Below are 27,141 nucleotides of genomic sequence, written 5' to 3'. Positions count from 1 at the left end.
TTGCCCTTAATCCCGACCTGGGCCATACGGTCCAGCAGGGTGACATGGCTGACCGTATCGAAGGCCGCACTAAGATCAAGGAGGATCACTGCCACTGATCCTCCCTGATCTAAGATTTTCCTGGCCTCCTCGGTGACCATGAGGAGGGCGGTCTCGGTCCCATGTTTAGGTCTAAATCCGGTTTGGGTGGGATCCAGGAGCAGATGGGTTTCTAAAAAGTTGGTAAGCTGGAGGTTTATGTATTTCTCCAGGACCTTGCTCGCCCAGGGGAGCAGGGATATTGGGCGGTAGTTGCTCATATCTGTGGGGTCCAGGCTGGGCTTTTTCAGCAGGGCCTTCACCATGGCCTGCTTCCAGACTGTGGGAACTATGCCCGTGAAGATGGAGGTGTTTAGGACGTCCCTTAGTATAGGTAGAGTGGTTTGTGCAGCGGCCATAATTATCTCTGGAGGGGCAGGGTCATTCGGAGAACCGGATTTGACTTTGCGTGCTAGAGACTCCAGCAAGACAAGTTCCAGTGGGGGAAAATGGGACAGCGTGGGTGATTGAGGATTGAGAACGGGTTCAACGGGGTGTGAAAGTGTAATGAACGGAGGTGGGTTGATCGGGGGGAAAGCCGAGTAGATTGAACTAATTTTCTGATGGAAAAATTCGGCAACTTTGTTGCAGTGAGAAGTGGGTTTGTCCACTGGTAGGCTGGGCGGGGGTTTGGTTAGTTGTTTAATGATTTTGAAAATTTCCTTCGGTTTGGATTTTGCAAGGACAATTTTTTCCGAGAAGTAGGAGGCCTGGGCTTCCTTTATCTGGCTTTTGTAGTTGCTGATAGCTTCTCGGTAGAGAGTTTTATGTACCGATGAATAATCGGTTCGCCAGCGTCTTTCGAGTTTCCTACAGCATCGTTTTTGGTTTCTCAGATTCTCCGTGTACCACGGGGCAGTTTTGTGGAGGCGTTTAAGAGTGATTACCATTTTCGGAAGGGCAATGTCAAGAGATTGGGAAATCCAATTGACGTAGGCCTGATAAGCTGGCTCAGGGTTATCCGTGACCAAGGGTTGGGTCTCTGTGAGTGCATTGGTCCAATTATCAATCATAAGATGGGTCCAGGCTCTCTTGAGTCTTGTAGTAGGGATAGGTTCGGGGGGTTTGAGAATGGTCCAATTGATGGGGATCAGAAAATGGTCCGTCCAGGGAAGGGGTATGGGAGGACAAGTTAGGAGGTTGGGGCAGTTGCTAAAAACTGGGTCGAGCAGATGGCCTTTTCCGTGTGTGGGCAGGGTGACTCGTTGTGAGAGCAGCAAGGCTGCTAGGTCGCCTGTTAGAGTCGAGGCGGTAAGGTCAGAGGGCGAGTCAAAGTGAAAGTTAAAATCACCCAGCAGGATAAAGTTGGATGAAGTATTAATACGTTCGGATACATAAGTGGGTAGGCTAACGTGGAACTGCCTCGGGGGCCCTGGAGGTCGGTAGATCAAAGTGCCTGAAAGGCACTGATTGGGGGACAGTTCAATTTTGAAGGTGAGGCTTTCACAGTCTAGAATGGTTTCGGTGACCACTCTGCAGTTGAACTGCTCTTTATGTATTATAGCTAGGCCTCCTCCCCTCCCTTTTAACCGGTCCTGGCGCAGGATTTGAAAGCCTGCGGGGAGCGCAGCTATTATGGCTGGATCGGCTGCCGGGGAGAGCCAGGTTTCTGTCAAAAACAGAATGTCGGGGGAGAGTTCTTCTATTAACAGCATTATTTCAGCTGTGTGTTTAGGTAGGGAGCGGCAGTTCAGCAAGAACATCCGAAAGTGGTGGAGCAGTTTGGGAGTGGTGGTAGGCTTAAGGAGCTTGTGCTTCTCACACCCCACCTTCGGGCCCGGTAAAGAAGCCTATTAAGCCATCCGGCAGCTCGGGCTCGAGCCAGCCGACCAGCGGTACCGAAAAACACCCTCTGGCACCGAAGAAAAGATCGGCCTCCATCTCCACACCGAACCCAGTACCAAAGCCTTCGGTGTCGAAACCTGCCCTTCCGGTGCCGACCAAACATCACAAGGCCCTTGGCACCGACACTCCTGTGCCGAAGCCTTCTTCGGCACCGACCAAAAAATCGGAGGTCCCAAAGAAGCACGGCTTGGACAAGCCTAAAAAGCCGTCGGCCTCGAAAACTTCGGCGCCGACCGAACAACCAGTGTCGCAAGAACTTTTCACACCAGATCCTCTGCAAAAGACCCTCACCAAGGATCCAAAAACTGGACATTTGACATTGTCTTAAAAAAAGAGACACTTGGACAATCTAGCTCCACCTCCACCTCCAAAGAGGAAAGACACTGCTACCTCCCCTTTCAGAGTGCCTTCCCCACCTCCTCCACCCTCCCCACCCCCACCCTCTCCACCCCTGCCTCATCGTTCCCCAACCTTGTCTCCTGTCCCAGACGATTTAGGAGACCCTTATTATGATGCAGCAGATGTGCCACAAGACCCCACCCCTACTGGATCTCCAGACTCATGGGACGACTATAACAATCCGGACATCCCAGATGTCCCACAGGATGACCTTAACCCATCTAGGCCATCCCCACCTGAAGATTCCTTAGGCTTTCACCACCTATTACAAAGGGCGGCACACTACCACGGGGTGGAGTTACATACTGACCCAGTGGAGTAAGATTTTGTCCTAGACACCTTCGACAATGCACATAGGTCTACTGCCATTCTACCTATGTTAAAGGGAGTAATTAAACATGCACCAGAGGTTTTTAAAGACCCAGTCAGGGCCAGGGTCCTAAACCGCCATATAGAGAAAAAATACAAAGCCTCCCCCACAGACCCTTCATACATTAAAGGCCCTGCACCATTGGATTCCCTAGTGGTATCTACAGCTAGGAAGCGCTCAAATTCTCAGGCATTAGGCAAAGCACTACCACCTGACAAAGAGTCCAAGCTCCTAGACGCGTCAGGGAAGCGCACTGCGTCACAAGCCGCCAATATATGGCGTATCGCCAACACGCAAGCGCTATTGGCCAGATACGACAGGGCGCATTATGTTGAGTTAGAGACCATCACGCACCATCTCCCTGTAAAATACAGGAATAGGGCTAATGAATTGATCCAAGAGGGAAAAACAATAACTAATACCTCTATACGCTGTGCCCTAGATGCAGCAGATACAGCCTCCAGGGCCATAAACACCAGTGTCCTTCTCCGTCGCCATGCCTGGCTCAGAGTTTCAGGTTTTAAACCTGAGGTACAAGCCTCTATATTGAACCACCCATTCGACCAAGATCATCTATTTGGCCCAAAAGTTGATGAAGCCCTCGAAAAGATGAAAAAAGATACTGACACGGCGAAATCCATGGGAGCCCTACAGTCACACACTCCTAGGCGCTCTTTTCGCCGCTCTTCCTTTCGGGGCACGGGCAGAGGCTACTCCTCGGATAGTGCATCCACGTCCTACAAATCCCCTCCTCAATCTACCTTCACAAAGGGTTATCAAAGAGGCGGATACAGAGGCAATAATAATAAGGGCAGATGCAAGACAAATACCGCCCGCTCTGCCACACCTCCTACCCAATGACTTTCCCCCGCTCCCTCCAGACTATTCCACTCCGGTCAGGGGCAGAATACAACATTTCCTTCACGTCTGGCAGACAATCACCTCGGACAGATGGGTGACCCAAATTATTCATTCAGGGTATTGCCTAGAATTAACATCTACCCCCCCAAACATTCCACCCAGGCAACGCCCTATGTCTCAAGAACATGCTTCGTTACTAAAACAGGAGGTGATTTCCCTCCTGCAAAAACAAGCCATGGAGCAGGTCCCCATAAATCAACAAAATTTAGGGGTCTACTCCCTGTACTTTCTGATTCCAAAGAGAGACGGGACTCTACGACCTATCCTAGATCTCAGACCTCTAAATACTTACATACATTCAGACCATTTTCACATGGTAACCCTTCAACAGGTTCTTCTACTCCTCTCCCAGAACGATTTTCTCACCACTCTGGACTTGAAAGATGCATACTTTCACATCCCAGTACACCAGTCTCACAGAAAGTACCTCAGATTTGTGGTGGACGGGCAACACTACCAGTTCAAGGTGCTCCCGTTCGGGGTAACAACAGCACCAAGGGTATTCACCAAGTGCCTAGCAGTAGTGGCTGCATACCTCAGAAGACAGCACATTCACGTCTTCCCGTATCTGGGCGAACAATGTGTACAACACACCGCCGCTACAATCCAACTACTTCACCAGCTAGGTTTCACGGTGAACCACCAAAAATCCCACCTGGTACCATCACACACAAAACAATACCTCGGTACCACCATAGACACCTCAAAAGCCATAGCCTATCCCAATCCTGCCAGGATTGCAAATATACAGGCTCGGCGTCAAAAATTCATATGTCAACACTCTCTCCCAACAAGGTTGTTTATGCAACTGATAGGGATGATGGCCTATTGCATCTTCATAGTGCCCCATGCAAGACTCCAGATGCGTACACTCCAAGAGCGTTTAGCGCGCCAGTGGAACCAGGCCCAGGGGCAACTGACAGATCTGGTGTTGGTAGACGGTCGCACCCATCGCTCTCTGCAGTGGTGGAACACCACAAACCTTTCCAAAGGTCGACCGTTCCTGGACCCGGTCCCACAAATAATCCTAACAAATGCATCGCTCTCCGGCTGGGGAGCTCATCTCTTACATCTCACAGTACAGGGCACATGGACGCCGCAACAGAAGTTACTCCACATCAACCATCTGGAGTTACTGGCAATCTTCCTCGCCCTAAAATCCTTCTAGACGCAGATTTCAGGCAAGGCAGTCCTCATTCGCACAGACAACATGACTGCCATGTACTACATTCAAAAACAGGGGGGCAAACACTCTCCACAGCTCTCTCAATTAGCACAGAGCATATGGAGATGGGCAATTCCACAAAAAATCTTTCTCCTGGCCCAACACGTCCCAGGAGTCCAAAACACCGTGGCAGATCTGCTCAGCAGACAAACGCAGCAGATCCACGAGTGGGAACTTCACCCACAGGTTCTTCACCCGTTCTTTCAGATGTGGGGGCATCCACAGATAGACCTCTTCGCCACCCACGAAAACAAAAAATGCCCAAGCTTCACCGCCAGATACCCACACCCATTGTCCAAAGGCAATGCGATATGGATGAACTGGTCAAACAAATTTGCATACGCTTTTCCACCTCTCCCACTAATTCCATTAGTGGTGCGAAAGCTACATCAGCAGTCCCTAACACTGATCCTAGTATTTCCAACATGAGCCAGACAACCGTGGTACACCACACTGCTGGAACTCTCGGTAGTACCACACCAAAAGCTGCACCTCTCACCATGCCTCCTAACCCAGAACCATGGAGAGATCAGACACCCGGACCCAGCTCAGCTCAACCTTGCGATCTGGCTCCTGAGGTCCTAGAATTCGGATACCTTAACCTTCCCCCTGATTGCATGAATATTATCAGGGAAGCTAGACGCCCTACTACTAGGGCATGCTATGCTGCAAAGTGGAATAGATTTGTTGTTTACTGCCACAACAACACAATCAATCCTTTAAATGTGTCCATACAGCACATCATATGTTACTTGCTCCATCTACAAAGGTGAAACCTAGCATATACCTCCATTCGGTTACACCTCGCAGCAATTGCTGCTTATTTACAGAACAGGCAGCACCTATCACTTTTCAGGGTGCCTGCTATCAAGGCCTTTATGGAAGGCCTCAAAAGAGTTATTCCACCCAGAGTACCACCCTCACCTGTCTGGAACTTGAATATAGTTCTCACAAGGTTAATGGGACCCCCTTTCGAACCATTACATAAATGTGAGCTGCAATTTCACACATGGAAAACAGCTTTTCTAGTGGCCATCACTTCCCTCAGAAGGGTCAGTGAAATACAAGCACTCACTATACAGGAACCTTTTCTCCAAATGCATCAGAACAAGGTTGTACTCCGCACCAACCCAAAATTTCTACCCAAAGTCATTTCTCCATTCCATCTAAACCAGTCGGTAGAATTACCAGTCTTTTTCTCACAACCTCAAACCGTTGCTGAAAGGGCTTTACACATACTGGATGTTAAAAGGGCCTTACTTTACCACATCCAAAGAACAACAACCTTTCAGAAAAACCAAACCGCTATTTGTCTCCTTCTCTCCACCACATAAAGGCAACCCTATTTCTAAATCAGGGATAGCTAGGTGGATTGTAAAATGCATACAGATTTGCTACCACAAAGCAAAACGAACGCTATCTGTTCCCCCTAAAGCCCACTCTACAAGGAAGATAGGGGCTTCTATGGCTTTTCTAGGAAAAATACCACTAGATGACATCTGCAAAGCAGCGACATGGTTAACACCGCACACTTTCACAAAACATTACTGTGTAGATGCGCAAACGAAGCAACAAGCTAGTGTTAACCAGGCTGTACTAAAAACACTGTTCCAAACAACTGCAACGGATGCCGGTGGTCGCCGCTAGGGTTGGGTATTGCTATATCATCTATGCACAGTGTATAATCTGCAGCTCATATGCCTCGAACGGAATATGCTACTTACCAGTATGCATCTGTTCTTGGCATGTAGAGCTGCAGATCTATACACGCCCACCCGCCTCCCCGGCTACTTGTATCCGTTCCAGTTTATCTTCTTTAGATACAACACACATGGGTTTCTTTACTGTTACTACTACGCTCCATCTTTCCCTGCTGGTGAAAAACAATCTGAGGATGGAGCCGAAGCCCATGCGCAATACGAACCAAAGGAGGAGTCACCGACCTCGTGACTTCCAAAGACTTTCCAAGAGGAAAAACAAACTGCAAACATCTGGGCCCAACACCAGATGGCGATCTATGCACAGTGTATAGATCTGCAGCTCTACATGCCAAGAACAGATGCATACTGGTAAGTAGCATATTCCTTTCCTTCGCTGGACCTGGTAAATTGAACCTCTTTGATGTCATTTCAGGAGGACTGGTATCTCCTAGGTGCCACATATACTTACCATTCTAGACCCTTATATTGAGGGTATCATCTGTACTTCCCCTTCTTTATGGCCATCATCCAAATACACATTATTATGGGCTATGTTGTAAGATGTGTTGCCAGATTGATTGTTGCGGAATGGGTACTGAAAGACGTCATCGTGAACAAAGACGTTACAAGAGTATGCAGCATTGTAGGTCTGATTGGGGGCCTCGAATTGCAGCTGTGTTTGTGGTTTGGTGGTTTCAGATTTAGGGAAGCGGGTATAATTGTCAAGTATGAGATGCAGATCTTTGCCCAAAGTAAATGTTACCTGAATCATTGGCTCATATGAGGAATGTGTAATTTGTTTGTGTGGGTGATAATCATACTGGCAATCAAAATCATAATCCTCATCTAACTGTTTTTCTGAACGTTGATATGAATCCCTATGGCTAGAATCTTTAGTTTGACCATAAGGATCAGCAGGCAAAACTTTCAGGTTTTCCTCATATTCTCCTTAATTTGGGTCCTTAAATTTAACTTTGAATTCTGTTGGACTACAGGCTGTTCTAAACGTGCCTTGATCATCAGATTCCTCCTTGTCTAGAAGGTGTTGAGGAGGATAAGAAGATAATTTGCTTGGAGAGATACATTTATGCATTAGGGTCATTGGAGTGCCCTTTCTTGATATTAGAGTTAACTTGGAAGTTTTTGCTGTCTTCACTGTGTTTACGCCAAAGGTGTTATCTCTGTTGATGGCATCTTGGTGGTGATCATCGATGGTATTCGATTGTGTTAAGATGGTTGTCAGTGGTTCAATCATTGAGGTGGTCGTTGTTGACGGTAGTAATTTATCAGCTCTCTTCGACAATGATAGTGTTGTCGAGGGTTGTCTATTTGTTGGTGGTCTCATCAATGCTAGTTCGTTGGATGATCCTTGACTTGTGATTAATTCCAAAGGCCCTTTCTTCTTTGGCATAACCAGTTCAGAGATAGGCTTGTGTCTTGATGGAATCATTTACTCAAAACTGCCATTTCAGAGGCTGGACTTTCATCTCTGATTTTTCTTCTTCTAAATGTATGTTCCTCATAGGATCCTTAGAAGTGGATGGCATTTTCTTAGATGTTGGTCCAAGGGGAGCTTTCAGGCTTAAAATGAACCCTTTTCGGTTTTTGATGCTCTTTAGGCATCTTCCGATTCATCTCCTCGAAAATGGAAAATCCCTTGACTTTAATTTTTGAGGCCAAAGTAAAAGCCTTCCCTTACTGAGCCTGAGGGTAATTTAAAGAAAAGATATGGTAAATTATGCAGACAATAGTTGTGATGATCTCCTGCATAAAGACTCTTTTTGGCACAGGTTTCACATGATATGAAAAGACATTTCTTTTGAGGACTCAGGCATGGTCTGTTTAGTCCGAATTAGTCAATCTTAGCAATGAGGGCTTTCCTATCAGTAGTGTAGTAAATCTTCCATTTGAAAACAAGTCTTATCCATGAAAGCCTATACAGAGTGTATGGGTGTTCATTCACACACACACACTGTGCAGTCGAAATGAGAGGTATGGTTGGCCTCTGTGGTGAGAGTGGAATTCTGTGCTTTCTTCTGAATGGTTGAAATGTGGAAATTTTGAAATAATGTGAATAGGCTACTAATGTGACAGTGTTAAATGTATCCAGGCTACGTTTAGCATTGCACTAGTCCATATGACTACAGTGGGTCTCCCAGCTCGACATCTGAGAATTCAAGCATGTGAATCTATGAAGATACCAGTATTAGAGAATTGCTGTAAAGATAGATAACTCTTTCCTCAGGTGCACAGATATCGCGTTGTCCTCCGCACAAAGCCCTGCTTCCGGTCCTAGGTTGTCGGCGTTTCATGGTAACCCAGCTATTGTCTTACCAATTATCTATCCACAACCAGAATATGTTACTGAAAGGGCCTTACACATTTTAGATGTCAAGAGCCCTCATGTACTACATTGACCACAGCAAATCCATTCATAAAGCAAAGCAACTATTTGTGGCTTTTGACAAGCTCCACCTAAAAGCCTATGTCCGTAGCATGTCATTTTGTGTTTGGCTTGGAGTGTTGCAAGTTGTTTTCTTAAAAGAGGTCTTTAAGTCATTAGTCTCTCCTCCTTAAGTTATGTACGCGCATGAACACCAACTCCATAGTTTTTCTCCACCATCGGTTTTGGATAGCTATCAAACTTGGTCCTGGTCTCAATGCCGAATGTTTGTGGTCTTGAGCCCTGTTGCTTCCATTCCTGTCGCTGAGAGGATTCCCACTTCAACGGTCATACTGTTTCCATTTGTCTCTCAACGTGCTCTGGACATTATCGCTGAAGAACACTGTGTCTCTGCCCTCCAGGGTCATGCACCTTCCTTACAGACTCCAGAGAATGAAGAGGCGTATAGGGTGATGGGTTGGACACCCTTCAAGTGCCACACAAATTACCCCTGGGCTGACCTCCACAGAGTTAGTAGCCTCTCCCCAAAATTTGCTGTGACTGCTGCTCAGCCTACAGGAGCAAAAAGTCACTTTGTCCGCGGAGAGAAAGGCACGGAATCCACACCATGTGGAGATCCTCAGCTGAGACGCTGGACATCTTCTGTGAGGCAGATCTGTTTGGTGTTGAGAAAAAGGACAACGATGAGTCTTCAATGTACCTGCTCATTGGCTCAGCCCAGACATCATCTGCTCCGATTTTTTAGGGCTGGAAGAGGAGGAAGTCCAAGAGGAAAAAGAGGCATTGTAATGAGTCTTCTTCCTCATCCCCAAGAAGGATCACTCTCTCAGGCCAGTTCTTTATCTCTGGCCTCTCAAGAGATACATCCTCTTGGAGCATTTTCAAATGGTCATCCTACAGGATGTCATCCCTCTGCTGCAGCAAGGCAACTTCATGGCTACAATACACCTGAGACACCTACTTCCACATACCCATAAATACACCTCACTGATGCTACCTCCTCTTGATGGTAAGTGACCAGCACTACCAGTTCATCATGTTGCCCTTCGGAGTACCAAGGCCCCAAGTGTCTTCACTAAATGCCTAGCTGGTGGTTGTTGCCCACCTCAGAAGTTCACGTCTTCCCCTACCTAGACGACAGGCTGATCAAGAGCGCAAGCAGACAGGAGTGCCTATCCCAAACACAAGGTGCCTTCTCCTGCTTTGGCGTTTATGGTCAATGTCACCAAGCCCCACCTCCAGCTCCTTCAGGTTCAATCCTTTCTGGGGTCAGTCCTAAACGCAGTCACTGCCGAGGCCTACCCAAGCAAACAACGGGTTGGCTGCATTTCAGCAGTTGCTGCTTCTTTTTCAGCCACTCTGTCCACTCACTGTACAAACAGTGATGTGCCAAGTAGGTAGGATGGCCGCCTACATAACCATAGTACCTCACTCCAGGCTCCATATGCATCCACTTTAAAAGGGCATCTCGGGACAATGGTCACAAGTGGTGGGACACTGGGAAGATTGTAATATTCTCTCTCAGTTCTTGTTAATATGTCCCCTTTCATTCTGTACCTAGCTGCTCAGCCAGTGTGAGTGTTCTGCGTAGAATGTTAGTGTGAGTGGAATGCTTGGGTACCTGTGTGCGAGACAGTTGGGAAGATGGGCTGAGCAGCTAGGAGGCTGCTCTTGGTGGAGCTTGTTCTGGGCTTGTTGTAACTTCTTCCTAAGAACTTAATAAACACCATCTGCTTCTACCTGGCCACGTCTACAGCGTCTACTTGTACCTCCTGAACATGTGGGACCAGCCCACTACAAAGATCTAGTGTTAATAAGGGCCAGCACCGATCACTCTCTCCATTGCCAGAGCAGCAGCAACATATTGCGGTGCAGGCTTTTCACAAACCCTATTCCGCAGGTCACCATCAACACAGATGCATCGCTCACTCGGGGTGCATCTCTGGGACATGACAGTCCAGGGTCTATGCCCGCCTCATCAATAACGTCTCTACATCATCCATCCATCTGGAGCTTTTAGCCTTACAGCTGGCCTTCAAAACCTTTCTCCGAGACATTCAAGGTAAAGTAGCCCAGGCACGAACAGACCACGTGTCCGCCATGTTTGGTCTTCACAAGCAAGCCGGCACACACTCCCTCATAGCTGTCAACACTTGCGCAGTGATTTTGGCACTAGGTGATCCACCACCGAGTACATCTCCTAGCAGATTACCTCTCAGGGATGGGCAATGATTTTGCAGATCTGCTCAACAGGACGCAGCAACAAGTCAGTGGGCGGGCACTCCACCCTCAAGTTCTACTCACAAACATCCAGCAGCGGGGGAGTCCCAGACATAGCCCTCTCTACCAATTGTGAAAATGCAAAATGCCTAACCTTCACCTCCAGGTTCCATAACACCAATCCATTGGCAGTGCTCTGTGGATGAACTGGTCAGGGATCTTTGCATATGCTCTGCTCCTCTCCCAGTTCTACTGTGTATAATGAGGAAACTACAGTAACCACCCCTCATCCTCAATCTGGATGCTTCTACGTGGGACTGACTACCCTGGTTCTCAACCCTTTTTGAGATGTCTATTTCTCCACCCAAGAAGCTTCCAACAGGCCGGACCTTTTGATGCAGAGCTAAGGCCGAGTAAGACCACCAAACCCAAGGCAGCTCAAACTAGCTATCTGACTTCTATTGTCTTAGAATTTGGCTACCCTAAACTGCCTCAAGTGTGCATGAATATAAATGGCAGGAGTATGCAGAGCATGTGAACTTGCAGCACGGCATGTGATGAACAGATCCTTACAGGGTAAGTAAGATAATCGTTACAAGTCTTTGTAAGATGAATAGTCAGTACTTCCCAGTGTATATTACAAAAGCCAAGTATTCACTGCATGCTGTGCCTGGAATTTATTCAATCCACAACAAAGGAACCACTGTGGCAGGGGCCCTTCCACCTCCAGGATGCAAGCTAAGGGTATAATGCGTGTAGCAGTAATAATTTGCACATTTTTTGCATACTGTACTCCTGTATACATAAACGTAGGCTCTCCTGCCTAGTATCACTACAGCTAATTATTCTTACTTGTTTGTGGGAAATGCTTTCTAATGTGGAGTCAATGTCCTGTTGCTTAGTGGGTGTCAGGGGGAGGGATCACAAGTTACTCTGAAAACTTTACTTCAAAGAAAAACACTTCTAACATCTGTGGCCAACACTGGATGGCAAGAGTGTGCAGGTCAGGTGTTTTATGGATGAACTAGTCAGGGATATTTGCCTAAACTTTTCCATCTCTCTTCTTCATCTCCTACATGGTAAGAAAAATCAGGCAGGTGTCCATAACCCTTATCCTAGTCGCACAAATCTGGGCCAATCAGCCCTGGAATCTCGTGCTCCTGGAGATGTTAGTCAACCCTCACAAGAATCTCCCACATACACTAGACATTATCACTCAGCATCAGAGTCAGTTTAGATACCCAGACCTCAAACATCTGAACTTTGCAATTTGTCACCTACTCTGTTGGAGTTTGGTTGTTTCAGCCTTCAGAGGAATGCAAGTTTATCCTACAGGAAGCACACAAACTTGCTACTCATACCTGCTTTGCTGCAATTTGGAAAAGGTTTATGCATTACTGCATTTCCAAATAGTTCGGTCTTCTTAAAGGTTTCGTACAGCACATTGTATCCTACCTTTTATATTGCTAGAAAGCATACCTTTGCTACACTTCTATATGTCTGCATTTAACAGCAGTCGCAGTTTGCCTTCAAAACCAACAGCACTTTTCCCTCTTTAGAAAACCATTCATTAAAGCCTTCATGGAGGGCCTACGGAAGGTAATACTGCCAAAGACACCTCCGATTCCTGCCTAAAACCTTAATGTAGTTATTTACATGACTCATTGGTTCTTCTTTTCAAATCCCTGCACTCATGCCAACTACAGTTCTGGTCTTGGAAGGTCGTTCCTCCCTCAGACTTATTAGTGAGCTTCAAGGTATTACAGATCAAGAACCCTTTTACCAGGTTCATAAAGACAGGCTTGTTCTCTGGACCAATCCCACATTTTTGCCTAAGGTTGTTTCACCTTTCTGCATTAATGAAACAATTAAGCTGCCAGTCTTTTTATACGACTAGTCTAGAGTAAAACTGGTCATTTACACTGTGGATGTTAGGTTATCATTGATATACTACATTGCTAGGACTAAGCCTTTTAGAAAGTCTACTCAGCCTTTTGTGGGCTTCAACGAAGGGGCACAGAGGGACTCTGCCACAGGGACTGGTATTGCCAGGTGGATAGTTAATTATATTCAAACTGGCCATGCCAGGACTAAGTGCACACTCCATGTCCCCTCTAGAGCACACTCTACTATTCTATCAATTGCCTCCCAGCATGATTTCTAACTATCCTGTAACTTACCATGACATTTTTGGGGGTTGATGTGTGTTTCCCAGAACAGCATCACAAAAATGTTTGTTTTTTTAAATTGGTTATTAAAAGTTGTCACTCCTTTATTATAAGTAAGGACGCTTTTCAATGTCCGCAGTGTACTTTGTCTGGCGTTTGTTATATTTGTTATTAAATCACTGCAATGGTTGTTTAATACCAGATTTTCTCGTAATGTACTTTGTTTACTGATGCATCATTAAATCTTAATTTAGATATTGCAGTTCTACATTATGAAATATCTGCCTTTGATTTTTCACAGCTGAGCCGGCTCAGCCACATTCTGCTTGTAACAGTGGTAACTCTGATGATGCTATTCGATCAATCCTGAAGCAAGCAAGACGCGAAATGGAGGCTCAACAGGCTGCCTTTGAACCTGCCCTGAAATCAGAATCTCTGTCTCCTGCAGATATTTCCATTCTATCTCCGAAACTAATCTCCACCTCCGCAGTATGTTCTGGGTCCAGTTATGCCCCATTGGTGTTGTCATTGAAAAAGCATTCAAGTGTACTGGCATCCAATATCTCTTCACTGCATAACTACACAGGGATCAAAAGAGAACATCGCGACATCCCTGCTTTAGAAATGCATGGGATGGCGGAATCCCCCCACAACATAAGACATGTGAAAAGTGAATTGGGCCGAGGAGGTATATGGAAGGACAATTGGTGGAGTACTGTTCAGCATGATCGAAGAAGCACCGCTCCTTTGGAAGATATTAAGACAGAGGATACAAACAGCATAAAAGAAAAGCTCACAAGTCACAACAGGGTAGATCACTGCCAGCAGCAAGGGACCACATCTTCTGACTACTGGAAAGAATGGCCAAAAGCTGAATCTCCATACTCGCAAAATTCTGAGTTGAGCATGACTGGGGCAAGTCGTAGCGAAACTCCGCAAAATAGCCCACATCCATCCTCCCCCATTTTGCCTTTGTCTAAAGCAACCAAACCTGTTGTACCCCCATTGACTCCTGAACAGTACGAGGTCTACATGTATCAGGAAGTGGACACAATAGAGTTAACACGTCAGGTCAAAGAGAAGCTAGCAAAGAATGGAATTTGCCAAAGGATATTTGGAGAAAAGGTAATGGCTTGTATTCTTCTATACTCGTATACTAATAATTCACATGAAATGGCATTAGTACATGTACAGTTTTTCTGTGTTCTTTAAGCTTTAAACATAGATTAGCTCACTGGTTGAATGCTGTGGTGCTCAGACAAGAAGTATTTCTAATCACGTGTCATGAACAACGTCCATCTGTTCACACTGGTCTCATAGCACGGTTACCATATTGCTGAGTATCGCCATGCTCACAGTAGCACTGCCCACGAAGACAGTATACAAACTACATGTGCCATTAACTGTCTACTACGGCACGCACTATATTTTCTACCATCAGCTTCCTTCCACATATATACATCTCATTGAAACTTTTTCTGACTGCGCTTATGCGATTTGGAACGGCCCTCTGTTTCCCTAAAATAGACCAATGACCCTGACACACAACTCATTACAGGTGACATGTTCACCTCTTGTTCACTTTATTGACTGTATTTCTTTCCGTTTGAAAGGCCATACCGGACTACTGAATGTGTTGCATTGTCCTACAAATGGCAGATTGTGCGATACACTGATGACAATAACCTAAAATGAGAGACCACAACATTATCATTGTTTCTTGGAATGTCCTCATTTACAGATTGAAAATCAGGTGCTTTAAATCCCTGCAGGGCAGTCTTTTGCAACTGACTCTTATCCCAGAACGTCCAGAATGTCCTAACTAGAAGATCGCAGAGTGTTGACCTCTTAGCAGAGGACAGAGATTCAGTGAGACTATAGTGCAGTCGTTGTGACTCTATGAAGATAATTACTAATGTTATTGCTTGAGTAACTTTCTCTATCAAATTCGAGTGACATAAAAAGTAATTCCATACTGCCTGAGTAGGGCACTATGAAGCACAGAATGAAGGGAGGGGCCCTTGTATCTTTACAGGCCAGTACTGCAACAGCTCCTGAATATGTGGTCACTTTCCAACTCTTGGTGACAAGTAGCTTTGTTTCTGTTGCATACATCTAACAGCAGATTCTTCACCTTAAAATATCCCATGTGCCAGACTGGCGATAGGTCAAACTATGTGATCCATGGTTATAACATTTCGACCCAGGAGTGATTGAGCGGAGCTGCATGTAAGCGCCACCCTTACACTCACTTCCTTTCTTTCCTCCCCTTATCAGGAGCTCTTCTCACAACTTTGTCAGTTTTAGAATTACTTTCCAAACATTACACAGTGTGCCAGGCCCAACGCCTCCCCCAAACACGATGGGATTTAAGCAGTGCCCTTGCTACAGGAACCAGATGTCTGTGACGGACATGCATGACATATTCCGGTGTTGCTTGGCCTTCGATCTCGACTCAGAGTTGTAGGGTAAGCGAGGCCGGCTTTAGTGCAGTGGGGCCTGGTGCGACAACCAGTTTTGCCTCCCCCCTCCCCAGTGACTACCACTGAGCAAAAGTGCCCCATATCTCTCCATAGCCCCTCGTTTCATTTGTTTCAAAGCACCGGTAAAGGCTAGATTTACTAATAAGAATGTATATTTAACCAAACGAATCATTTTTAGTAACAACCCCCTGAGGTCAGTGCCCAGTGCGGCCGCAGCAGTCGCACTGCCCTAAAGCCGGCTCTGAGGGTAAGTGCCCCCTCATGCACCTAAAGGCAGTTCGGAAGATGGAGGTGAAAGTATCAGTCGCTGAAAGTAAGAATAGACTGCATTTAAAAAATAGATACCGCTCTAAGTTGTGATCCTGTTCAAACAGTCAGACCTTGGTGAACATCAGTTCCCACTCAGAGTCTTCCAATAAGTCGAAAATACGCCATAAGTGCAAGGAGGCCAAGCTGAGTTCACACCATCCTGCCACTCAATTGTGCGAGAAGGTGAGCGTGAGTCAGTCTACATTTCACATCCCACAAGCCTAGGGCGGTTGCCAGGAGTATTTGTTTTGTGAAGCATGACCCCCCACTGATAGCAACATAAAGTAGAGGTTCAGGCCTCCGGTGTGGGTGGAAAGGGGGATGGTTCCTTATTGGCCTACAATTTTTTAAACAATGTTTCAATCATTTGAGGTTGTAAAACACACAAATGACATAATATGCATCTTCTATTGTGTTTTTTGACTATAGTATTAGTCTTTCCTGAGAAACATTTGGAAGTTGTGTATGTGAGACAGATAGATGATCCATTTAAAGTGTGCTGAGTGAAAGCTGAATGGAATTTTGAGACATTTTTACAGGGTGCTTCTGAGTTTTTCACGAGGAATTGCTGTAAATATTATTTTTATGAATTTGATGTGAGGTTTATCCCCTTTAAGGTTCAGGGGACAGTATGTGGCAAGTGCTGCATGTTAAAGACAATGAAACCCAAAACACTGTTAACGAGTTATAAAGGTTAAAAGACTATCGAGGGTGTTCCGATGGTAAATTAGTGATAAATTATATATATAAAAGAACATTAGCCTTGTTACACAGGTGAAAAATTGACAATATTTAAATATTTTTTTAATAAGCGATGCAGTTCTCCTGTAAAGAATGTATGGAAGGAATAGTGGCAGTTTTATATCTTCAAATCTATTTGGTCTGTTATATTTGTGAAAGCTGGGCAGCATTCGCATAGCATAGAGCATAGCTGTGGAATTATTACTGAAGTTTTTTTGTCAGAAAATTAATTAAGTAAATGATAAATAGAGTTGAGAAAAAAGAATGGGTTTTCCTCAAAACTTTACTCAGCAGTTTTCTTAGTCTCGTTGATTCACACACCTTCCCACACTCCCTTGATGCTCATTTGCACTTTTCTTACTCTCTCAAATTAAATAAGTAACAACTTGCATTTAACATGTGGTTTGCCCAAATATTTCTTTTTTTTTCATTGCTTTGTAGAAGTACAAATTGTTGTTGTAAGCTAACTTAATTGTGGCCGTGTTATTGACTTCAGAAGTATGAAAGTGTGAGGTAGTCATGAAGGGATTAAAAACGTGGACTGCCAGTTACATAAGGATATCTGCTCCTGGCTCACCAATGAGCTATCTTATTAGGTCATCAATAATAGTTTACTGTAAAACACATTTTATATCAGTCATAGAAAAAAGTTACGTTTTTCAATTTTTAAACAACCGTATCTTTTCATTCTTGAAAAGTAATCCAAGGGTGGTCCTATTTTTAGTGTTCCCATAATGTTAACACCCCGTAATCCTCACAATCCGTGCTTTAATGCATCACTGACTTTTTCAAGGAGCTAGTCTGTATATTTACCGATGCAAGCTCTTTTTAGCTTGGGGGAACCACAGATTCAAGCATTAATATATACTCAAGAGAGCAGAGTAAGAAAGTAGAATATTTCTCAAAACCTGCTTCTCCTGCTTATGACCACTGACACCTTTGTCAGTGAGCGAAAAAGAGATGACAAGGGAAAGGCGGTCCTAATGTCTAATAGCACGCAGGCCCAGCAACATGATACAGCGATACTTGCACTTACACTCGGTAACTTTATACACAGAGATAGACTCCAAGACATACCCAGACCTTCCGGGGTGAAAGAGAACAGCCAACGTAGTTCTGTTTCGGCTGAAAGTGCTTGTTCTGCAGTGACAGATTGAATGTCAACCTGGAAATTGTCCATTGCTCTGCGGTTCTGACTTTAGCAGGGTGTCAGATTAGGGTGAGCTCTGGGATGGTTAACTCCGAACCAGATGGCACCAGACCTTGGTGTCGTGGCTATTTAGTGCAGTTTTCAAAAGTCCCATACGCCAAGGCACATGCAAAAAGATCAACTCAGCCTTTGTTTCCCCGCATGAAGTAAGCAACTTCAGGTAGTGATCCCAGTGAAAGACAACAGCAAACTAAACTTGCATGTAATGTAGCTGCCTATTCTTTCACCACCTGCGGTATGCTCGAGGTGAATCCAGAAATACCTTTCCTGATGGAATTCCCCAGGCATCAGATTTGATCCGGAGATTTTTCTCAGCTGTGCTCCTGCATGCCTGCAAGTGGTGTCTAGCGGCTCTGCGTTAGTTCTGTCTCACCTGGAAGTAATAAATGTAAAGAGGAGGGCCCCTACTATAAGGATATGGTTCCTAAATGTAGGGAATACACTAATTGTACAGAATTTAGGAAACCAAGTGACATAAGAACAATGCAAAAATGATATTACATACTGTCAATGAGAACCAGAGGCAACAATAATTATATAAAAAGTACAAAACAGTTTTTATTATACATAGAAAATATATAAAAACAGTATAATCTTTCATGCAGGGGCTAACGTGTCAAACATGCATACTGTCAATCATACGCTCAAAAGTATACAAACAAGTGAAGGTGTGTAAACAATAACAAATAAATGATAATTAATATAACACAGATTACATAAAAATAGTGTGGCACAAATTTTTGATTGACTGGAATGTATTCTACGCGCGTTTCGGCACACACAGGTGCCTTCGTCCGGCAAAATAGGCCACTGAGGGAGGGACAATAGTTATTCTTGAATCGTTGTTTCAATGCTCCAGCCTTTTCAGGCTACCTTGCTATGCATTGCTCATTATCTTACTTTAAAAATAATTAAAAAATATTTGTGAAGAATGTTTTTAATTATCACTTTTCATTTTACTGAAGTAATTTTTAAGGGTATGACCCTTTTTTCTTCTACATTTTAAAATAATTCAATAAAGTTTGAAAATATACCCTGTTTTGAAGGCAGCAAAAATGTAACATGTCTGTCACGTGTGTCCTGGCCTTTCAGCAGTAAGTGGATGTGATTTTGAAAGAGCTGCACCGGGATCCCTGCATGTGGGTACTATTCAGTGCTAATGATTTCAATGGAGATTCCCCTGAGAGAGAACTAGGATTATAGGTAAGAAACCAATCCTTCCTGCCACGTTAACGCTGGCCCCGACACATGACGAAAACCTGATTTTGTCAGACTTGTAGACTAACCCAACACAACTTTTACTGAAGTCACATCCTCCACAACCTTTGGAGCAGCCGATCCAACCTCATTCTGTCTCTGAAAGGCTGCTGCCATTGCCCAACAGTCTGCTCAATTACTTCAGTACCTCATTCATTCAGACACTGACCGTAGTCAGCACAGTCTAGTTGATAACAATAGAGAGACGAGGATGATGCATCACTTTAGTGGGCTGGACATCTCCCCTTATACTGGTTTGAGTTGACTCTTCCATAGAAGAATTGGCCTCTTTTATGGTGGTCATCCAGTGTGCTTCTGAAGTGTTAAACCTACAACTGCCTTCCATTGAGGATAAGACCAATGTTTTCAAGGAAGTCCTACAACCTAGGCAAGCTTCCATGGTACCGCTTCTACCATTTAATGAAGCTCTCACAGACATACTGATGAGCACTTCCGGGTAAATAGGCAAGTGGCAAGAAGACACAGACCTGCCCCAGTGAACCTGACATTCCTCACACAACACCTTATGCCTGAAGGCTTGGTAGTCTGGGTGCCTGCAAGTAGACTGAACCCTAACCCTTTCATACAACGCCTCCTGATAGAGAATCAAAACATATGGAGGCATTTGGGGAAAAGATGTGTTCGAGGCATATGAGCTGCAGATCACACACTAAGCATAGATCACCATCTGGTGTTGGGCCCGGATGTTTGCACTTGTTTTTGTCTTGGAAAAGTCCTTGGAAGTCACGAGATAGGTGACTCCTCCTTTGGATGATAGTGCGCATGGTCATCGGCTCCATCTTCAGATTGTTTTTTTCCGCCATCGGGCTCGGATGTGTTTCTCGCACTCCAGTTCTTAAAGCGCTCAAATGCCAGGCGTCTTGGCACTGAAAGTGTAGTGGCAGAGAGAGCCGGTATAACGCCACCTATGTAGCTGCAAACAGCTGGGTTTTTAGGCTTTTCCTGAACAGCTGAAGGTTGGATTGAAGCCTCATAGTTTGAGGCGGCTTGTTCCAGAGTCTGGCCGCACAGTACGTGATTGCTCGGCCTCCCCAACCTTGACCTGACTTTGATTAACATCTTAAGTACATGGGATTTAAGTGCGATTTTAGATGGTTCCTGCAGTTGAGATGGACTTAGGGTGAGGAGTCGCTCACTGGAGAGAAGTATCAGTTCTTTAAAACTTTTGCTATGTTCAATTATTTTTTCTTTACTGTACTGTTGATCTTTACGTTTATTGGTCAATCTACTTTATTATTTTCATAATGCCTTGCCATTATGTGACTTTCCACCTTCTCCGCAGATATTTGTGCGTGGATGTGTTACTTATTGCATAATTAAGTTTCAGTAATTTATTTTAAGGTTCCGTTTTGGAACTTTTCTCTTTAAGGTTTTGATGAGTCTTTTGACTATGTGACTTTAATTGTCACCTACATTTCCTGTTTTTAAATTACATAGCATATAAGTGCTTTGCTTTAAAGTTTCATTAAGGGATCCTTTCTCTTATTTGAGGTTTGTATTATGCTATAACCTATTGGCTATGTGACTTGCTATTTTTAACACGTTACTTCGTAAGACTCATCACTTACATTCCTTGCTATACATTACTGTACTTTTTACAAGTTCCATGTTTGAACTATATTTTTAGTGCAGGTAATATTTCTTTGCATGAATTTGTTTGCAGTATTCCTGGAGCTGGTATACTTTTGTTTAGTGCACGTTATTTTTTACTTATTGAGATATGCGCCAGGTATGCTTTTTTATAGCCATTGGCTATGTGACCTTCACTTTATGTAATACACTTGGGCGTGGATTTGTCACCTACATTTTTACACATTATTTGTACTTTACATGATTTGAATTGCAAGATTCCTCTATGTGGGATCTTTATTGAAATTCTTAAATAAATTTCGTCAGCCACAGTTTTCACCCTTGCTTTAACGTCTTCTGTGTGTCTGACATTTGAGGTTTTCTCCTCAAATTTCTGTTGTCTGTACTCCTAACGGGTGTTCTTCTCACCCTTCTCCTTTGGAGATCCTGTTTGTTTTACATTGTTGGGAGTATCTCTTGTCTTTTCTGGTGGTTGTTTCCACCGTTTAATATGTTTGTTCTCAGCTTATCTTCATACTAGTCTGGCCAACTGGTGTGGTGGTGACTCTGAATGTTTTTCTGCTGTTCCTTCTTTTTGTGTCTGCACTTTGCATCCTTGCTGCTTATTTTCATTGTGCCCTCAAAAAAGGGGAAGATGTGTGTTCTACTTATTTTTTGAGGTGTGTGTATTGTGTCATTCTCATTTCTTACTTCCCTGCAATGTCTTCTCCTTTATTACTGTAAGGTTTGTGTCGCTCTCATTTACTATTTCTCATACGATTTATTGCATATCTTCATTTAATGTTTTGCATTTGCCTTGCTAGCTTCTTCATGTAATTGTTACCAATATGATTGATATGCATATTTATTGATTTATCATTCACGTAATTGTTATTGATATGATTCTAGTACTTATTTATTGATGTATCATTCAGTTGTTATTTATAAGGGGGAAGATGTGTTGTATCTTATCATCAATGCAATGCATCTTTCCTGGTTCATGGTCCTTGCTGCTCAGCCAGTGTGGATGTTATAAAATGTTGGTATGAGTGGTGAGGTCATAGAGTGTTGGGATGCCTGTGGAGTGTCAGTTGAGAGTATGGGCTGATAAGCAAGGGAGCTGCTCCTGGTAGGGCTCTGGCTCGCATGATAATCTACAGGGCTCTCGCTTACTTGATTACTACCATCTTCAATAAAGTACCATCTTCTTTATCTACACTTCGGCTTCAATGGACTTATTTTATATTACCACACAGACCCCAAACAGAAAACTCTTCTAAAAGACCCTAAAACTGGTCAGCTGACTTTAAGTACAAAGAAGAGACCATTGGATACTCCTGTACCAGCTCCACCACCTAAAAAAAGGGACATTGCCACATCTCCACTCAGGGTCCCTTCTCCACCACCTACCCGCTCCACCACCTAATTAAAGGGACATTGCCACATCTCCCCTCAGGGTCCCTTCTCCACCACCTACCCCACCTCCTCCTCCACCTCCTCCCCCACCACACCATTCTGCTCCACCGTCTCCTCCACCAATGGATGATGATGATGACGACACTGATGACACAGGGAGGGGGTCCGGATGATGAGTCACTAGGGGATCCACCTTATTCCCCTGACCCCTGGGACAATTATAGTACGCCAGATGTCCCTAATGTTCCACAGGATGACATCTACCCCTCCAGGCCTTCCCCTCCGGAGAACACAATCTGTTTTCATCAGCTTCTACACAGAGCTGCTCAATACCACGGGGTTGATTTACATACAGACCCTGTGGAAGAGGATTTTCTTATGGACATCTTTGATAACCCACAAAGGTCCATCACTACTTTGCCCTTGCTAAAAGGAGTTACCAAGCATGCACCTGAGGTATTTAAAGATCCTGTCAAGTCTAGGGTTATTAACCCCAGGATCGAGAAAAAGACAAGGCTGCCCCAGCAGACCCAGCGTACATTAAGGGCCCCTTACCACTAGACTCCCTTGTAGTCTCCAATGCTAGAAAGAGGGCCAACTCTCAGACAGGGGACGCTCCACCCCCGATAAAGAGTCCAAACTCTTAGATGCCTCTGGCAAAAGAACCGCTTCACAGGCAGCTAACATATGGCGTATCGCCAACACTCAAGCACTGTTAGCCAGGTACGATAGGGCACATTACGACCAGCTTTAAACCCTATTGCAACACCTCCTGGACAAATATAAGGGCAAAGCCAATCACCTTATACAAGAGGGTAAACTCATCACCAACACCTCCATTCGTTGCGCGCTGGACGTGGCAGACACCGCCTCCAGAGCTGTCAACACAAGTGTTCTCCTGCATAGACATGCCTGGCTACGCATTTTAGGTTTCAAACCTGAAGTACAAAGTTCCATCTTAAACCAACCATTCGATCAGAAACACTTATTTGGCCCTAATGTTGATTCATCCCTTGAAAAGATGAAGGAGGACACGGACACGGCTAAATCAATGGGAGCCTTGCAATCGCAAGTTCCCAGACGTTCCTTTCGTCATCCCTCTTAACAAGGGCACCTCCAGAGGCTACTCCTCTGACAACCTCTCCACCTCTTATAAGACTCCCACCCAGTCTACATTCACCAGAGGTTACCAGAGAGGAGGCTACAGAGGCAACAATAACAAAGGTAGAGGCAAGACCAACAACACCTGCTCTGCCCCCGCCCCTACCCAATGACTTCCCACCGTTCCCCACGACCCATTTCACTCCAGTCGGGTGAAGATTACAACTGTTCCTGCCTGTTTGGAGCAACATCACCACAGACAGGTGGGTGAGACAAATCATTCAATCAGGCTACTATCTAGAACTCACTTCTGCCCCCCCAAACATACCACCCAAACAGCGCCCAATGGCGTTAGAACAGTTATCACTGCTCAAGCAGGAAGTCATCTCCCTCCTACAAAAGAGTGCAATAGAACCAGTTTCCCTGCATCAACAAAACACAGGAGTTTACTCTCTGTATTTCCTCATACCAAAAAAGGATGGCTCTCTTGAGACCTATTCTGAACCTCAGATCCCTAAACCTCTACATACAGTCAGACCATTTTCACATGGTCACACTTCAGCAGGTCCTTCCTCTTCTTTCACAAGGCGACTTCCTTACCACTCTAGATCTCAAAGACGCCTACTTCCATATTCCCATTCACACATCTCACAGGAAATATCTCAGGTTCGTAGTGGACGGTCAACACTCCCAATTCAAAGTACTCCCTTTCGGAGTCACCACAGCACCCCGGGTATTCACCAAGTGCCTGGCGGTAGTGGCAGCTCAAGTAAGAAGACAGCCCATTCACGTCTTTCCATATCTAGACGACTGGCTCATAAAAGTCAGCTCATACATTCAGTGTGTACACCACACTCACGCCACTATTCAACTATTCCACGACTTGGATTTACAGTAAACCACGCAAAGTCTCCTCTACAACCGTCCCACACACAACAGTACCTAGGTGCCACAATAGACACCTCAAAAGCGCTCGCATATCCCAGTCCAGCCAGGATAGCAAGTATTCAAGCCCTCATAACCAAATTTCAGCCTCAACACTCTCTCTCAGCTCGAGTGTTCATGCAGCTCATAGGGATGATGGCCTCTTGCATATTCATAGTGCCTCACGCAAGACTCCAGATGTGTCCTCTCCAAGAGTGCCTAGCACGCCAATGGAACCAGGCTCAAGGTCAGTTAACAGATCTGGTATTGGAAGATGGTCGCACTCACCGCTCTCTGCAGTGGTGGAACACCAAAAACCTTTCCAAAGGGCGCCCGTTCCTAGAGCCAGTTCCACAGATTGTCCTGACAGCGGACGCATCGCCAGGCTGTACTCAAAACATTATTTCAAACTACTGCAACAGATACTGGTGGTCCCCGCTAAGGAGGCGTACTGCTAAACAATCTATGCTTAGTGTGTGATCTGCAGCTCATCTGCCTCGAACGAAAAATGCTACTTACCATTATGCATCTGTTCTTGGCATGTAGAGCTGCAGATCCACACACGCCCACCCACCTCCCCGGCTACCTTCCAGTATTATCTTAGATACAGCATACATGGGCATCTTTTCTGTTTCTCACAAAACTCCATTTCCCTGCTGGCGAAAAACAATCTGAAGATGGAGACTATGCCCATGCGCACTATCATCCAAAGGAGGAGTCACTTATCGTGACTTCCAAGGACTTTTCCAAGACAAAAACAAGTGCAAACATCTGGGCCCAACACCAGATGGCGATCTATGCTTAGTGTGTGGATCTGCAGCTCTACATGCCAAGAACAGATGCATACTGGTAAGTAGCATTTTCCTTTCCTCTGCTAGTCTTGCTCTCCATTCTGTGAATGCCAGATGCCTCCCAGGGCGCAATACTGACATGCGATGTGAACTAGGGTAAGCGAGATCTTGCCGACAGTCCTGGGAAGGACCATCAAATGCCAGGGCGGAGGAACTCCGTTGCTGACACCTGGCGTATAACGAGTGGTAGCTACGCTTGCAACTTCAACACTTTTAAGCACTGGAGTTCCCAAAAAGCCTCTCTTGGAGATGCATTCCAACTATAGAGTGGAGCTTGGGACTCCTGTATGCCTACACACCTCTGCCTCTCTTGCCCAGTTGTGAAGATGATCAGTCATGACTGGGCCCAAATCATCCTAGGAGCATCTGTCCTACGCTAAGCCTGCCTCTTCAGGATGATCTTCTTTTGTGGCAGCAATGTACTGCACCCTATACACCTCCATGCGTTGATCCTCCATGGCGACAGTAAACTGCTTTCTACCTCACTTCTGAAGTAGTGGATGTCATTGTAGCAGACAGACACCTGTCCATGAAAACTGTTTACACTGAACGCTGGGATAAGTTTGTGCCTTCATTTATATCCCGTTGTGACAGGACAAGAAAAAGGCGGAGACCGGATGTCATATGCAGTATGAGGGTTTATTCTGTCCACCGTCCCTTCTTGGGTTTTTCCTTATGTTACAGTTGTAGAAAAGGAGTTAACATCTCTCCTCTTCGCTTCTCCTGCCCGTGATTCTCGACAAGAGTCAGGACAGCCACGTCCGTTGCGCCTTCCCTTGGGTTCTTGATGATCGGGTCCCCTTCTTCCGTTCCGGGCTCTTCTCCTGCCTCGCTCATTTGAGCCTTCGAGCCACCCTCGGGCCAGTGTTGCCTCCGTCCGGTGTCTTCGTTGTCTTCTTCTCGGCTCCTCAGTCTCCTCGTGCCTTCCTCTCCTGACAACCTACTCTCTCCCCTTGCTTTGTTTTCGTCCTCTGCCTCCGCCCTGAACACATCTACTTAAGGGTCAGGGCGCCACAAATGCTAGACGGCGTTTCTCCCATGCCCCCGGGGTGCCATCCTGTCGGTGGTTCAGTCTTTCCACTACACCTGTCATCCAGGTCCGTTACAAAGGTGACAGATTTTTTTCTTTTTGTGCAGTCTTTAGCCCAGGAAGCATTTGGCGTGGGCAGTTTTAAAGATTTTCAGCCCTTTTCGACCTTTTTCCGTTTACTGGACCAGCCATTCTTATTCAAGTTACCTGTTATGATGCTTTTTCTTAAAGGTCTGATTCATATGTTTCCACTCAAGTCCTTTGTGATGCATCAGTGGTAGCTTCATTTAGTTCTCATTTCCCTTGAGCAGATGTACAGCTGTCCTTTGCATCTACTGACTTTCTAATCAGTGTTTCTCATAATGATAACGTCAGCTAATAGGAGAGCTGCAAGCCTTGTCCGTTAATCCATTGTACACTATATTTTCCCGAACTAATGTTGCATACTAGGGCGTCATTCTTGTTGAAGGTTGACCTCTTTTTAAGACGGACAGCCCATCACCATTCTTTGCTCCCCCTCACCCCTTGAAAGATGAGGAAATGCTTTATATCTTAAACCCCTAAAGAGCCTTTCGTTTTTACATCAAGGACCTTAGCTTGGACAATCAGCTCTTTATGGGTTTTGCTGGGACCATAATGAGTGGCTAGTCCTCTCTATTAAGATCTGCTACTTACTGGCCAAGAAGCAGTCTTCAGAGAAATTGTGGTCCCATTCCACTAGAACCAAGGCTACTACCTAATGTGTTGGAACTAGGAGTGCCAGTCCTGGACATACGTCAGGCCGCAACATTGTCCTTAGTGCACACGTTTATGAAACACAAATTCCTTGGTAGCCAGGTCTGACCGGAGGAACAGCTTGCCTGTTCAGCCTCTGCATGACATTTTAGTTTAAGCCTTGA

At 45.1% G+C, this 27,141-nt stretch overlaps 1 protein-coding gene across 3 annotated transcripts in view; it reads left to right on the top strand.

Moving 5' to 3' along the window:
- Positions 1-27,141, top strand: part of CUX1 (cut like homeobox 1) — a 1,097,219-nt gene that overhangs the window by 729,174 nt on the left and 340,904 nt on the right. For all 3 annotated transcript variants that reach the window (XM_085649842.1, XM_085649843.1, XM_085649841.1), the window contains one exon: positions 13,632-14,455. In XM_085649842.1, coding sequence (XP_085505968.1) covers positions 13,632-14,455 — 824 coding nt within the window. The remainder of the gene's footprint in view (positions 1-13,631; positions 14,456-27,141) is intronic.

This window comes from Triturus cristatus, chromosome 3_2 (assembly GCF_964204655.1).
Source record: "Triturus cristatus chromosome 3_2, aTriCri1.1, whole genome shotgun sequence".
Taxonomy (NCBI): Eukaryota; Metazoa; Chordata; class Amphibia; order Caudata; family Salamandridae; genus Triturus; species Triturus cristatus.
Note: the sequence above shows the minus strand (reverse complement) of the source record. Positions and strands in the feature narration are given on the sequence as shown.